General features: G+C 43.5%; 1 protein-coding gene across 8 annotated transcripts in view; it reads right to left on the minus strand.

Moving 5' to 3' along the window:
• Positions 1–15,427, minus strand: part of DAB2IP (DAB2 interacting protein) — a 1,475,985-nt gene that overhangs the window by 583,324 nt on the left and 877,234 nt on the right. Inside the window, exon 1 of one of the 8 annotated variants that reach the window (XM_078641861.1) lies at positions 14,452–14,745. The exons of 4 other annotated variants lie outside the window; for them this stretch is intronic. In XM_078641861.1, coding sequence (XP_078497987.1) covers positions 14,452–14,492 — 41 coding nt within the window. In that variant the 5' untranslated portion in view covers positions 14,493–14,745. Of the gene's footprint in view, positions 1–14,451; positions 14,746–15,427 lie in introns of those variants that run through there. 3 more of the 8 variants (XM_078641860.1, XM_078641857.1, XM_078641854.1) reach the window with 3 other exon arrangements.

The raw sequence follows: 15,427 nt of genomic DNA on the forward strand, positions 1-15,427 counted from the left end.
GGGCGTGCCCGCTCCTGCAGGGCTTTTGGCAAGAAGTGGGGGAAGTATTGAATGAGGTGACGGAACGATCGCTAGAGTATGGTCCGGCCGAATGCCTGTTGCACTGGTTCCCCCACACTCCCAAAAATAAGCTCACGAGTAGGTTCATCGACATGGGGCTGATGATAGCGAAGAGAGAGATTACCAGGAATTGGAAGGCGCGGCTGGGGCCTACTCCACGGAGGTGGCGGCAGGAGTTTCTGAAATGGGCCTCGGCGGACAGCACGCATAGATACCAGGTAGCGCGCAGGACCCCTAGCCAGACAGCAGCTGACACCGCGACAGCATGGGAAGTAATGGTGCAGGCGCTCAGGGACAGCGAGGCTGACGCACAGGAGGAACCTCCCAGAGGAGAGGGCATGGAGGGAGAGAGTTGAGGCCCCTGGAACGGCAGGGATACGGGGAACATGAGGCTAGCATCCCAGGGTTAGTATTAACGAAGCCTTAGGCGGGGGATGGTGTGCGGGTCGGGGTGAGGGGGGGGGGTGTTTAGGGGGGGAGTTGGGGTTCAGCGGGTAGTTTGGTAGGATAATAAAAGTAGGCATACACTTAATCCGGACACTAACCACTCCTCTCTACGGAACGTCAGGCATGGAAGTGCAGATACTTTATCGCCGCCCAACCCCCGGGTTGTGGGCCGGAAGGCTGTGTAATGATTGACGAAATGTACTGTATATCTGCTGACATTTAAGTTGCTACTGCTATTCGTTTATTGGCCTGTACAGGTATGTCTACAATAAAAATTCTTTAAAAAAAAAAAAAAATGCAAGCACAGACCGACAGATATACAGATACCTTGAAAGAGAACAAAAGAACAACCCTGCCCTTGATATCTGGTGGTCCCTAATTACGTCCGTATTTACCCATTAGGCTTCCCTTTCTGACCATCTTAAAAATTACGCTTGGAAGCCTTCATACCTGACCAACAGTGTCTTTGGAAGGGAATGTGACCCCCTACCGGTAAGCAACAAAAAACATAGAGGATATCTGAAACAGAGTCTAACAATAGGGAGCTCAACTAAAAATACTTAAGTGATCTATAAAAGCAGTTTCTAAAATCTCATTTTCCTCCCAAACTAGATACCTTAGATTATTATCGCAAAAACCTAATATTGAACCTCAGTACGCTATCACCTTCCATAGAAGACAATTGGAAACAGTGCCATTGGTAAGTAGCGAATGGCAGAGAGATAGGTTTGAACATCTCGTGATACAGATACTCATGTGTAACACGGATCTAGTTTCAGTAAAACTAAGCTATAGAACTTCAATGTAAGACACTTTCGTCAGAAATGTACATAGAATTGAAACCGTGTCCCCGGTCTAAGAAACACTAGCAATTGTTCATTAAAGACTATATCCATGCATAGTTTCTTTATTTCAGGAAAAACCTATATTCAACAAATAAAGTCCGAAGGTGCTTTTAGCCTATCGCATGGATTAACCTGGAAATGACCATGTGCTCACAACGATAGGTAATATTTCCATATAATAATTGTTGCATTAGCCTAATAACCTCACCAGGTTAAGGGAAAAAACATTGTGAGACGTTCTTTAACCTTCTGTCCAGCTATAGTCCATTCCTGTCATACAGAGAAACCGATAATAACTTTGGCCAATATCCCTTTTTTGTCTCCTAGTCCCGTTAGTCTAAAAAATGGCTTGATTTAGGTGATAATTGGGAAATCAGGTCCCTAAAATGAACCCCAATATTTAATATATACATACAAATAAAGAAGACTTTTGAGAACGATAACCTGAATATAGTTATAACTTTACAGGGAAGGACCAGTCAATATACTCTAAATTGAACGTGTGTATGTATGAGGGTAGTGCTATTAGTATATATAAGAGAGAAAGAATGTGCGGTACGTGTTTGATGGTTCACCATAACTTGGTTATCTAATGGCCTTAAAACTGACTTTACCGAATGGAAAGTCGTGTCTAGGGAGTGTCCCTAGGTATCCCAGTGCTGCACAGCAACCAGATAATGATGATGTGACCTTATGTTAAAAATCCAAGAAGACATATCTATTGAAAATATAAGGCATGTAAATGTATATGATTTAAAAATTGCACATTGTATGGAAGTCTAAGATATTGTTTTTATTTCCAGATCTTATACCTGTCCCCCTCCCAGCAAAAAAATCCCTCAGCCCTGATGAAGGTGTCTGGCCTGACACCGAAACGCACGTCGGCTTTTGTGGCTTGCGCATCCAGGAAAACGACAGATCTGTATACATCAGGACTTCCTTATATCCACCAGGATCTCCTTAACTGTCGTATGCCCTTGGAAATATTACCAAGACCCATGGAATTAACCTAACATCTCCATGTTGTAAATACTAGGAACCTCGCCATGTTGTAAATATTAGGACTATACCATAGAGAGTGAAAGATGTATGTAAGAATATGAGAATGAGTACAATAATATGAATGAATGTGAAAGAATGAATTTTGTATAATACATTGCTGGGTAGGGCTGGTCACAGGTTTAGAACTTTGTTTCTCTATTTTACCTTTTCCTTTTTATCATGTATATCTGATGATATGTATATATTATGTGTATTCTAAAAAAATGTTAATCACTTTTTGTACTTTGTCTTTTCGATACATAAAATCAAAGAAAACTAATAAATAATAAATATACAAAAAAACAAAAAACTCTCCTGATGTATATATACACTGGCTTGCCTTATATTTTGTGCAGCACTGGTTCCTAGATATACCACCCCTCCAGTACTAGTTGGATCCCTTTTGGGACCACCAGATATCAAGGGCAGGGTTGTTCTTTTGTTCTCTTTCAAGTTGTCTTTCCCCTTCTGCCTGCCCATATCATTAAAACCCACCGGGGAACCCCCTTCTTTCCTCAGATATACAGATACACCGGTGTCAAAGTATGCAAACCAACAGTTATATAGAAACACAGGTGTTAAAAACTCACAAGCACTCATGTACACAAAACAACAGATATATAGAAACACAGGTATCAAAAACTCACAAGCCCACATGTACGCAAACCAATAGATATATAGAAACACAGGTGTCAAAAACCCACAAGCACTTGTGCATGCAAACCAACAGATATATAGAAACACAGGTGTAAAAAACTCACAAGCATTCATGAACACAAAAAAGTGAATATATAGAAACCCAGGTGTTAAAAGCTCATGAGCACTTGTGTACACAAACTGACAAATATATAGAAACACAGGTATCAAAAACTCACAAGCACTCGTGTACGCAAGCCAACAGATATACAGAAGCACAAGTGTCAAAAACTCACAAGCACTCATGTACGCAAACCAACAGATTTATAGAAACAAAGGTGTCAAAAATTCACAAGCACTCGTGTACACAAACCAACAGATATATAGAAGCACAGATCTCAAAAACTCACAAGCACTTGTGCATGCAAACCAACAGATATATGGAAGCACAGGTGTCATAAACTCACAAGCACTCATGTACCCAAACCAACAGATATATAGAAACACAGGTGTTAAAAACCCACATGTACTCATGTACGTAAAAAAAGTGAGTACATAGAAACCCAGGTGTCAAAAACTCACAAGCACTCGTGTACGCAAACCAACAGATATATAGAAGCACAATTGTCAAAAACGGACAAGCACTCATGTACGCAAACCAACAGATTTATAGAAACAAAGGTGTCAAAATTCACAAGCACTCGTGTACGCAAACCAACAGATGTATAGAAACAAAGGTGTACAAAAATCACAAGTACTCGTGTACGGAAAGCAGCAAATACATAGAAACACAGGTGTCACAAACTCCCAAGCACTCGTGTACACAAACTAACAGCTATATAGAAACAAAGGTGTCACAAACTCACAAGCACTTGTGTACGCAAACCAACAAATATATAGAAACACAGGTGTTAAAAACTCACAAGCACACATGTACACACATCAACAGATCTATAGAAGCACGTGTCAAAAATATGCAAGCACCTGTGTACACAAGACCAACAAATATACAGAAACAAGGTGTAAAAAACACAGAGACACCAATGTACTCCGAACAACAGATACACAGGTATCAAAAACCAACCAAGTGTGTATATGGTTGTGCTTGTTTATTTTTCTTATTTATTTTCTACAAACGTTGCTGTCTCATTGTATATGTGTGGTATCTGAGTAGCGCAAACTTAGCCAAAGGCAGCGGAGAGCTGTACAAGATCAAAGGCAAGGGTACAGTCAACAAGTGATTTTACTCCACTCGCAGTGACGCATTTTCCCGGAAGTCAGCAGATAAAGAGGGAGCTAGAGGGAGGGAGGAATGAGGGTACTAAATACGCATGCTCCCTTAAATGACAGAAGTGCTTGCACCTATGGGAGAGCACAAACTGCCAGGTGAGGGGAGAAGCCTGCCAGGGGGTCTGAAACTCACTTGGCCTATGATGTCCTGCTTTGCTCTTCCAGAGGCCAATATCTACTTTTGAGTGTTTAACTTTAGTGGGAAAATATCTCAAAATGAGCTGTGGAACCATCAAGAAGCAACATCATGTTTCCCATAGACGAGAGCAATAATTCTAACAAAGGTAACTACTACAGCGCAGTACAAGTGCTTTTGAAGAGAGAAAATACATTATTCTTAAACTGAAGATGGTATCACAGATAGCAAAAGAGTTGTAGAAACAAAGGCATCTAATAGTGTGTAAAAGAGTTCTCAGGAGTATAACTTTAGGCACTCTACAATGCCTCTGTGCAGGGCTTTAAGTGGGCTGGGTCTCACCGGTGCTGAGCACCTGCAGTTTTTTTAAGGGGGCCTCAAAACAGGTCTCTATCAGGCTCTGTTTTGTGCCCGGGCACAGGCGGTCTGTTTTTTTCCGGACTGCAGTGACCGCAGCACATTAATGTGCGCGTGCTCACACTGCTCGCTTCTCTCTAGTGGAGAAGTTACGGTATGACGTCATGCACAGTGAGCTTATAGGGGAAGAGAAATCCTTTAAAGAGAGTCATTTTCTCTCTGGAATTCCTTCTCTTTTGAAACTCAGGAGCAGCAACATTGTGGTGGTGTCACCAGGGCTTTACGTGGAAGCTTGTTCAATATTATATACAAGCCATAGTTGCTGCTTATTTATCTTATGCAACTAAGAACCACTGACAAAGCCAATAGTCCTGACTTGTTGTAGGTATGATGTTACTTGTTGTATCATATGTCCGGATGCAATGACAGAAACAGCTAAATACAAGTCGGGCGGCACACTATGCTCAGCTGATGTGTTTAAAGGCACGCCCTTAATTACATTGGCCACGCCCCCTTGCGAGACCCCCTCCAGTTTTTTCATCCCACTTAAAGCTCTGCCTCTGTGTATAATTCCCTGTATGTTCACCAAGGAGAAGACATTTGAACCATGCATAATTTGATGGTCTACTTACTGTCTCCTTGTTGCCCCCAGGTCTCCAAGTCCCTGGTAATTAGCAGTATCCACCATGCCCCCCCTGGGATTGTTCCATTTAGTCAGCTGTATTTTTCCCAAGGGAGGGTAGTGGGGGGGGGAAGAGTGGGAACTACCCTTCTAATGAATCCTGTAAGTATGTATGTATGTGGTATTTGTATAGCGCAAACCTATCAAAAGGCAGCGGTAAATGGCCTTGTATAAATGCAATCTGATTTATTATGGATCAATCCTCTTGGCACTTGAAAGTTTATTGAATGGTTCCCATATATATACGTTTTCCTTGTTTTTATATGATATGATGAATTTAGCACGTCACTGTCTCTCTTTTTTACGGAGTGTAATGTTGATTTTTGAATGTATCTTTTTCTTTTATGTGAAACTCTTCGGAGTCCCAAATCATAATAAAATAAAATGTAAAAACTGTAAACTGTACACAAAGTGTTAGGAAACCCAATAGCTTCTGGGGAGGAAGGAAAGCACCGTTTCAGCCTCCTCTGATGATGGTCATTCTCCCGAGAGCCAGTCCCCGCAGCGCTTCTGTACAGGCTCAGCACTTGGAAGCGCTATCGGGCACCGCTCCCCGCCAGAGCGGATCACAGGCCGCTTTATTCAAAATGGAAGCACGTCTCTGAGGTAGCGATAAGAGGCTGAGACCGCTGTAGAGTAGCTGCTTCTGGTGGGCGTAGGATTATCGCGCAATCCGGGTGACCTTTGCTGCATTCACATCCCAGCATCACTGGATTAGGCTTTATGGAGAGTTTTATCACTGTGCTAACCTTTTCTTTCCTTCCTTTTATTAATCTACAGCAGCAGGGTCCAATGTAGGTCCAGGAGGGTTGGATCAATGCCAAATTTTCAAGATAGCTACATAAAATAGATTTCTGTATAGTGCATCATTTATTTAGCCCAGGCTTCTCCAACTAGTAGCTTGTGAGCTAATGGTAGCTCTCCAGTTACCAGTGAGTATCATTCCTGTCTGCAGTCCAGATAACTAAATTAGAAGCTTTTGCTTGGTTTAATTATTATATTATACCAGCATTTAAAAGTGTGTATCAGATGAAAATGGGTATATTTTCCAAATTTATAATTTTCAAAAGATATTTAAAGATGATTTTGGAGTGAGAAATCACGTAACACTGGAAGAGGTATTAGTAATATTATTACCGTGGTATTTTTGCTTAGTTGGCAGGCGGCATTGCAGCTATGGCTATTACGTATTACCACTGTAGAGGCATAAATTCATAAAACCTTTTTTAACATTACTGCTGGCAATCCTGCACTGAAGTGATCATGGCTGGTAATCTTGCGGAGGGTGGCTACTAATATATTCTTGCCTAATGTGTACAACACAAATAACATTAGTAGCTCAGCATGATTTTCATTGAACATAAGTAGCTTTTATTAATGAAGAGGTTGGAGACCCCTGATTTAGCCAGTGGTTTTCCTGAAAATCTGACATGACTCCAGAATTTAGGGGGCTTCATTAGGCAGCTCTGATGTAAAAGGATGACATTTACTGGACACCTTACTCAGATGCCTCTAGGCACTGTACATTGTATTGCTTGCAAACTGCACATTATTTCATGCTAATTAAAAGAGTGCATGTTTAGAAAGAATTGGTTATGATGATTATCCTCTTCACTCTTTGCCAAACAGTTCCAAAGTTGGAGACCATCAATGAACAGGATATGGCCTTCCACAATTGCCATCTCATCCGTGTCCTTTTCCATACCCTGTACTTTGCTTTAACCCCTTGCATGGGGTGCGAATGATCGCGCTGTGCGGGGATTTTAATAAGTGGGCGTGATTCGGACGGTCAGGGGCCGTCCTGCGCACACGCCCACGTGACGTGTGACGGCTCCCGGCCGTCACGAGCATGCAAGGGGTTAAAGACTTTACTGGCCAGTGGCGGCAGCTGCCTACATAAAGTGGTAGGACACAGCAGGTGGAGAGGGCGGCGGGACGGGGAGGAAGAGTAAAATATAATTTTAAAAAAAAAGACTTACCTGCTGCTCCACTCCTCTCCACTCCCGCCTGCCTTGTCGGGCAGAAGGGGATGGGCCCTCGGGACACAAGCTTCACACCCAATCCAGATGCTGCTATCACATGAGAGCAACACCACGATTGGTTTGAGCCGCCTAGTTTGCCGCTCAGAAAGTAAATTGGAGCCTGTGCATTGTCTCCTATCCTACTGTGCAACACAGCTTTGCTGGAGAAACATAAGTGGGCATGTGTGTTTGGTCGGCTTAAGACAGCTGGTCAAACACGCATGCACACTTAAAGTGCACACTACTCCTCCTTGATATGCCCGGCCCCACCCAATACTTATTGCGGGGCACAGACAACTTAAATAAAATAATGATAACATTGTGTTATTATAATTTTATTTATCGTCTGCTGAAACAGGCTGTGGGGCAACGCTCCTCCTCCCAGCAACAAGGCTGCTGTGAAGCATGGGAGAGATAAAAAAAAGCTATTTTATGCAGCCAGCAGTGGCGACAGTCACGTTTTATTTTTGTTCCTGGCGGGAGGGTGGGGCAGGGGCATCTACACCCTCCATGTTGCACGGATTCTTGCTCCTGTCAACAATGACAAAAAAGGCACTGTGACGCAGCCAGTGCTGATTGGGTCATAGCATTCTTTTGTTTGTAAACTTTAAGCCATCGTACACAGTGGCAAAACAATAGCCCCCGCAGCTCCCGTGCTGCAGGGGGACCCTCGAGCTCTAGGAGGAACCCTCTGGCACTGTGGACACCTGGCCTGAGAGCTCCTGACTGGGTCTAGAGCGTGGGGGGGCCCTCTATGTACTTTGCAGGGGGCACACTTAGGTAAGCCACCAGCTGCACAGGGCCCTTTCCTTCTTTGTGGGAGTCTGGGGAGCTTGTATAAGGGTACACTTACATCTTTCTAACATTCCAAAAAGAAGAAAGTGAATCTGTTCTCGTGTGGAGCAGGTAAGGAGCATCACAGAAGGGATAAGAAGGGAGTAGTGGGTTAAGCAGTAGGGACAACATGGGTGTGCTTAGTGAAATCACAAGTGTTTGTGGGATGCTGGAAAGCACAATTGTGCCCATGTCCCGCGGTAACTGAGAGGCACCGCACAACAGGCAAGCATCACCCTGTTCCACTTTCCACATAAAACCAATATGAATAGATGTTTATTTGCTTAGCACACATTTGTGGCAGCTGGAATCTTGCTTGGGGTCTGCCAAAAATTAAAAAAAGTTTAAGAAAATAAATAAAAATATTTTTTAAAATACCTTGCGTTTTCAATGTGGGCCGCGGGGAATGCTGTAGTTAGCCATAACCATTGGGTTTGCTGATGGGTGTCACATATTATCTTAGAATGGCCAGAAGGCACCGTATGTTTTGCAATGGAGGACAGGACTCCTACTGACAGCACTTTTTTAATGAGGCCCTTACAGCAACATTTTAGAAAATATCCATATTGTTCAGGGACATGGTAATAGTCCCCAGCAATCGCATTAACTCTGCCGGCGTCTGCCCGGACAGGCAGAGGGAAACCAAGGACAAGGCTGATCACAGGACTGTTGCAGGCCAATGGGACGGGGTGACTGTGCTCTTGCCGCTCAGCGGGGATGTACAGCACGCGGCGGTGACCGCCACCATCGTGGGGGACACCGCCACGGTTCTGCACAGAAGGGAGTGAGGAACTGTAATGATTTTATTCAAGACTAATACTTTTCTGCTGCAACCCCCCGTGGAGTAAATTAATTGCATCATTTTACATGTTCTACTGAGGGTGAATTACCATACCTATCTATAGTACGTAATATTTTACAAGTATGTAAATGCCGGCAGAGGAACGCCTCCTGTTCGTCATTAAGTATACCCTTTTGAAGCAATGCCACCAGCAATTTCTTTTTCAGGTCTAAGGAGTATCCGCTTAATCACTATGGGGTCTGACCAATTTGGGAGCTTATTAGTATGTACGCTGATTATTTCACCTATCACCCCGCACAGCATGGTCACCAATGCAATTAACACTAGCGGGCATTTATTAGCAGCTCTGGTTCCTGTTTCGTACCCCAAGGAAGCAAGCACGAATTACACTGTGCATTGACCATCTCCGTATCCATCTTCCAGGTTGTACCGCAGGATCGCGGGTGGCGCTCTTAGGGTGGCCATGGACTCATACGCGGTATTATTTGTCTGTTGAGCAAGGATGGTCTCCGTGGTGCTAGGTCACCTCCCTCTTCACTTGCATCTTTTGACATAGCCTGGTGTGGGCCTTCACTTAAAGCGGTGTGGCCTAAGTTGTGTTCATGAGTGTATGTCACACCTCATCAGAGGGAGTTCACAAAATATAAAATGGTGTAATCTTTTAGAAGGTCTTTGAATTGGCTCAAGTACGCGTCGGCGTTGGTGGCATCTTCTCAGTGGTAGCTCAAGAGCAAGGGCATAGTTTTGAGGAGTCTCAACATAGTGATCCTGGAGATGTACAGACAGAAGGACAGACACATGAATACTGATAATGTGCATTGTCAGGAGATGTGTATTTCTAAGTTATGACACAACAAAGGATAGGATGGACATAGACAACACCAAGAAAAGACTTCTTCATGGAATGGATAGTAAAAGACCCTAGGGAAAGAGGAGGAGAAACAAATGTTGGATATCTGCAGCAGAAACTGTAGTGAACTGGTGCAAAGAGCAAAGGGAAGAGTTGACATTTGGGCTGCAACAAGGATTGGACTGGGGGAAAAAATAGCCCCAGGCATCAGAATAAAAGTGCCCCAATTAGCAAACCAGATAGCTAAAAAAAGTGGCAAACATTTGCAAATCAGGCCAGTTTTGAACATGTAAGAGATGCTTGCTGGGAAGTGTCCATAAAGAAATTCCTTGGAAGAGATCTGTAACTCCACCTTTATTCATGTAAAGGCACCAAGAGATCTGGAGGCCAGTACAGAATGAATAAAACATTATAACAACCATGCATATACCCCAACCCACGAACATTTAAAAGACAACATCAGTATCTCTCACGAGGAGACCACGAGCCCAACACGCAGTGCCGCGCTCATGCTCACCTCGTGATACTCAATGAGAGCGCACGAGCAAAGAGGATGCACGCGTGCCCTCAACAATGCTGTATGGGTATTTTGCGAGGTACGGGGGACTACATGCATTTGTGTTTGCTGCAGCCATATTTTCAGAGATGACTTCACATATGACGCCACCAAAGACTTCGCTGGTGAGCGCAGATCACATCACAATTGACATTAGTGACATCACTTGTTAAAGTGCTGTTGTAGAGGTGATGTACCGGTACAGATACGTATATGTCTTTATAAATAATATATAGAGAATAAATGCTGCAGTTAACTCTCTCATCTAGTAGGACACCATTTAATACCTATTATTTGTATAAGGGAGATGGCAGTACCTATCACTTTCAACACAACGATGTCTCCATAATGGATAAATGTAGCCAAATATGAGGGGTACTATAGGAAGCAAACAATTGTGGAAAAGAGCAATCATTTTTACTTTCCCTATTGTCACTGATGATGTAGATGTAATATTCTGTCATCACTGAGGTTACTTAAGGCGACATTTTTGATGCCATCACTTTATATATCACACCACAAAAGGTGGCCCCCAGGGGGTACACTCACATGTCCACAGGGCTCACTATGGAGCCACACAACCATGAAATATGACTTCAGAACACATTCAAGATCACTGGAGCACTGTAGAGTAGTACCCTCGCCCATAAAGGAGAAGATATTTGGTCCAGAAAAATGCACCTGCAGCTTTAAAGAAGCTAATCTACTAGCTACAAAACACAAATTATTGGACCACTTGATAATCCATCCATAACCCACAGTAGAGTGACTCTATGGACCACGTAGTGGAAACTGTGCAGGCATCTGATACACACCAAGCAGGCAATTTATAGGCACACCATACCCATGGCATCATAGGTCCTTGCGTTGTCATGACTACTTGTGCGTCATAAGAAACAGAATGAGCTTCATCCAGCCAAAAGCATAAGGAGTGAGAAATATTCCTCTGGACAGATCCAAAACCCACTCTATATTATTATTTTAAAGAATTCTTAACAGTGATTGTTAACAATAGGTCAAACACAGCTGTGCTATCAAGCCAGACCTAAACATCAAGAGATTAGTCTTGTGAGCACAATAGAGCTTTTCCTTCACATGAAAAACAAATTATTCTTCACCACCAGCACTAAATGTGGCTGAACTGCCAACAAGCTTGCCCTTGACTGTGGGCGACCTGCTCCATTGTCATAAGCGAAGAACCGTGAGTGATATTTCCACCCATTGTGAGGAGGTCTTTATGTTAAGCTGTGGGGCGGTCATTCACGCCGCGCCGCGCCTCGTTTGTAGGACACGGAAGAGGTGAGGGCTTCCCTCGACACCACCGTTGAGCCCGTCTTTTCGGTGCACCTGAGCACGAGACCCGACCACCTCCTGAAGGGCTACCACATGTCTGCTCATCCCATTGACTCTCGCTGCTGGGTCACATTTATTATTTAGCAGGGGCCCCAGAGGCCTCTGGGTAGGTGGATCTTGTCATTTCGGGGAAACTGCTGACTGGTGCAACATGCCTGCAATGATAACACTGAGCAATCAATGAGAAAACAGTGTCCGCAGTTTCCCTCCATGGGCAGCATTTCCCGGCCAGTTAAAGATCTGGACATTGTGGTTTCTTGCATTGCCACTATCACCCCACGCTGTCTGAGCATCTTTGTGGGAATGTAATGTGTAGAGGGTTACGCGAAGCATAGCGGCAACGATTCAACGCAGTCGGCAACTGTCACAGGAGATGGGAAGTCTTCTGTGAACTTGCAGCTAGATGTATTTATGTTTTACATTCATCATTTACCATTTGATGCCCACAGTAGGTTCACCCTAGAAATGTACGAAGTTGTGTGACTTCACTTCAGGGACAATTTGTCAAAGTCTAAGGAAACAACACAAATAAATATTTTGTGTAATCAAATAAAGTTTGCAATTTTTTTTACTATAGTAGCAAGTGTGAGCATAGAATTTTGGTCGAGGTAAAATCCTACAAATTAGACTATAGCAAATTTGTATTTCAGCAGACTTATTTGCTGATAAGAGTCTAGCAAAATGAATTTTGGAAGAGTTAATTGAAATTGCAGAATGGTGAATTTCTCCCAAAAAACTAGCAGTTAGCTGGTTGGGCGTTGCCCCCCCCCCCCCGCTGTTAATGTCATAGAACTACTTTAGAAATGAGAGCGGTAGTTTCTATCATAGATAGAGGAGAAGGACTAAAACAACACCTCTTCATGAAGCTGCCATCTTGGATTAAGGTGCTTCCTAAAGAGAACGCATATTTGTTTGAAAAAATCTAAAACATATATAAATAAAAATAAAAAGACAAAGGTATATATATCTCTTCTCAGGAAACAGAATACCTTCGAATTAAGTAAGCATGTAATGTACTTCCAAACGTTATTGGACATTTAATCTTTAGCAAGTATGTTACTGTCGCACTTCCACAACATTTATGCTTGTTCTCTTGCTCTAAGTTGTTTCCAAATGGTCTGAATTTAAGTGCCTCAAATGGACATCAAAGCAAGGATTCACTGCGCTAGTCTGTTTTCTATATCTACTAGCTGCTGGACCTGTTGCATTCAATGGGCCGTTCCAGGCCAAGATGGCGTGCAAGATGGGGCTTTTATGAATGGACCACAACTATCTAGCTCAATTCCAAGGGTTCTAAGCCGAAAATAAGAGGATCATTGGGTAAAATAAATACTGATGAAAATGAAAAGTGACACTATCGTTTTGTAGTGTGCATCGCTAGATACCGTCTTGCTCAGAACCCTCAAAGATCTGTGAAGGCCTATCTGATGTGCACCACGCAGGCAATCTAGAGGCAGGTCCTCCTCAAAGACTTCACCGGTACTTGCATTGTCATGCTACAAGATACATATGGAGGACTGCGGCAAGACAAGGGAAGCTACCATGAGCATATGGTATGGAGTAAATATTTATATAAAAACAAAAAGAGCTTTCTCAGATTCACCAGCCCAGCTATTTGAATCCTGGTACAAAATCTACAGACACATGACATTTTACCCTGCCAGTGTTCATGTTTACATTGTTGTTGTGGCTTTTAACATAGCCGCAAGCATTCGTAAAAGCTGATTGCATCGTTTGCTGACCATTAGTATGTAAGACCGATTGGCATTGCCAATGTTTGTTTAACCTTGATATAGCAAGAGTTGTGCAGCAGAATGAAGGTTAACAACAGAGTTGGATATAATTGTCTATATGCCAAAAGTAGGTATTCAAGACAAAGTTCCCGTTCACCCGTCTAAACAAAAGCAGGAACCCACAGCCCTGTAAACCCCTGCACAACATTTTTTAAGGGGGAATATCACCGTATTCGGCAGGCTTAGGACTTAGCAGCCTGTAAAACGGTATTACTATCTCATTATCAAAGCACTCATCTTTGGTGGTCGATACACATATGCTCCAAAAGATTCTTCAATCTGAAGACCTGGGATGGAATCTCAGCTTTGGCACTTGACAGCAAAATGTGTGATTCTGGTCAATTTCCCTTTGCCTAAAAATGTAAATATGTGAAATGCACTTATAATAATACTATTAAGACAGGTAGGGATTGCAAAGAATTATATAGGCTAAAAGCGAGTGCACGAATCGATGCAAACCATGTAACAGAATTGCTAATGTGTTCTTGTATAAAAAAAAACAACTTAATAAAACATGTTGAAATAAATATACTGAAAATAATGTCATTGTGTAATTACAAGATGAAAATCCCTGCTTGAAGTACATTAACCTATATTGTTTCCCAACCTCCCACTAATGTACAGCGCTCCCTGCTCACCAGCTATGGCAGCGCTATGAAAAATACCAACACATATACATACACAGATACAATATAAGTAGGATCAGGTATTGTTCAGGAGAAAAGTTATCTAAAGCCGTAAGCTGTACCTGTCTTGTTGGTGAAAAGTTGATGTGCCCACAGAACCCATGCTGGCTTCACATACAGTCCCCTGAGTTCCTTGTCCGAGGTCCTTCTCCTGGCAGTCAAGACAGACAACTCCAGACAATAAACTGAAAATGTCCTGAGTGACCCATCAGGGAAAGGTGGAACATCTCGCTTGTCCCCTTTTCTAACTCTAACTCATGCTCTCCCCGCGGCGTCCTTTTCTCCCCTACCATGGAACGGTGCCATGTCAACATGTCTGTCCCGTGGTTCAGGGAGAAATTCCCTTCCCAGAGTCCAAAGTACAAGTCAACAGCACACACTCACCTTTGTCTGAGCTGGTGCTTGTCTCTAGCGGCATTCCTAGGGCACGGAACCCCTGCCGGAAAGGGCAGGTTCCCGCGTTGCCTGGAGGTGTGCGCGGTGTGCAAAACTACACCCAGGCAGATGAGCCTTCCACCCAAGAGACCAGGTGGGGTGTCACCTGAGAAGTAGATCAACGCAACGCGCCATGAAGCCAAAACATTCAAGTGCATATCTCCCAGCGATGGGGCCCTTGGATCTGGTTGGTTCAGTGCACATCTCCCAGCGATGGGGCCCTTGGATCTGGTTGGTTCAGTGCACATCTCCCAGCAATGGGGCCCTTGGATCTGGTTGGTTCAGTGCACATCTCCCAGCGATGGGGCCCTTGGATCTGGTTGGTTCAGTGCATATCTCCCAGAGATGGGGCCCTTGGATCTGGTTTGTTCCTTCTTGTTATAAACACATTGCTTCGTTGCAACTGCTGAAGGCACCCACTGATTTGCTGAAGATCTCACGTGTAGTGAGCACATGTCCTGGCAGCGTCGCCAAGTCAAACTCTTGTAGTTTGCTGCACTCAAGTGCAAGTTGCATTCATTGGGCACAGGTTGGTGAAGCCTTTGAATTCAAGATGGCCACTGCCCATTAAGATGGTCCAATCTGAGCAGAGTGATGGATCCT

Source organism: Lissotriton helveticus, chromosome 5_1 (genome assembly GCF_964261635.1).
Source record: "Lissotriton helveticus chromosome 5_1, aLisHel1.1, whole genome shotgun sequence".
Taxonomy (NCBI): Eukaryota; Metazoa; Chordata; class Amphibia; order Caudata; family Salamandridae; genus Lissotriton; species Lissotriton helveticus.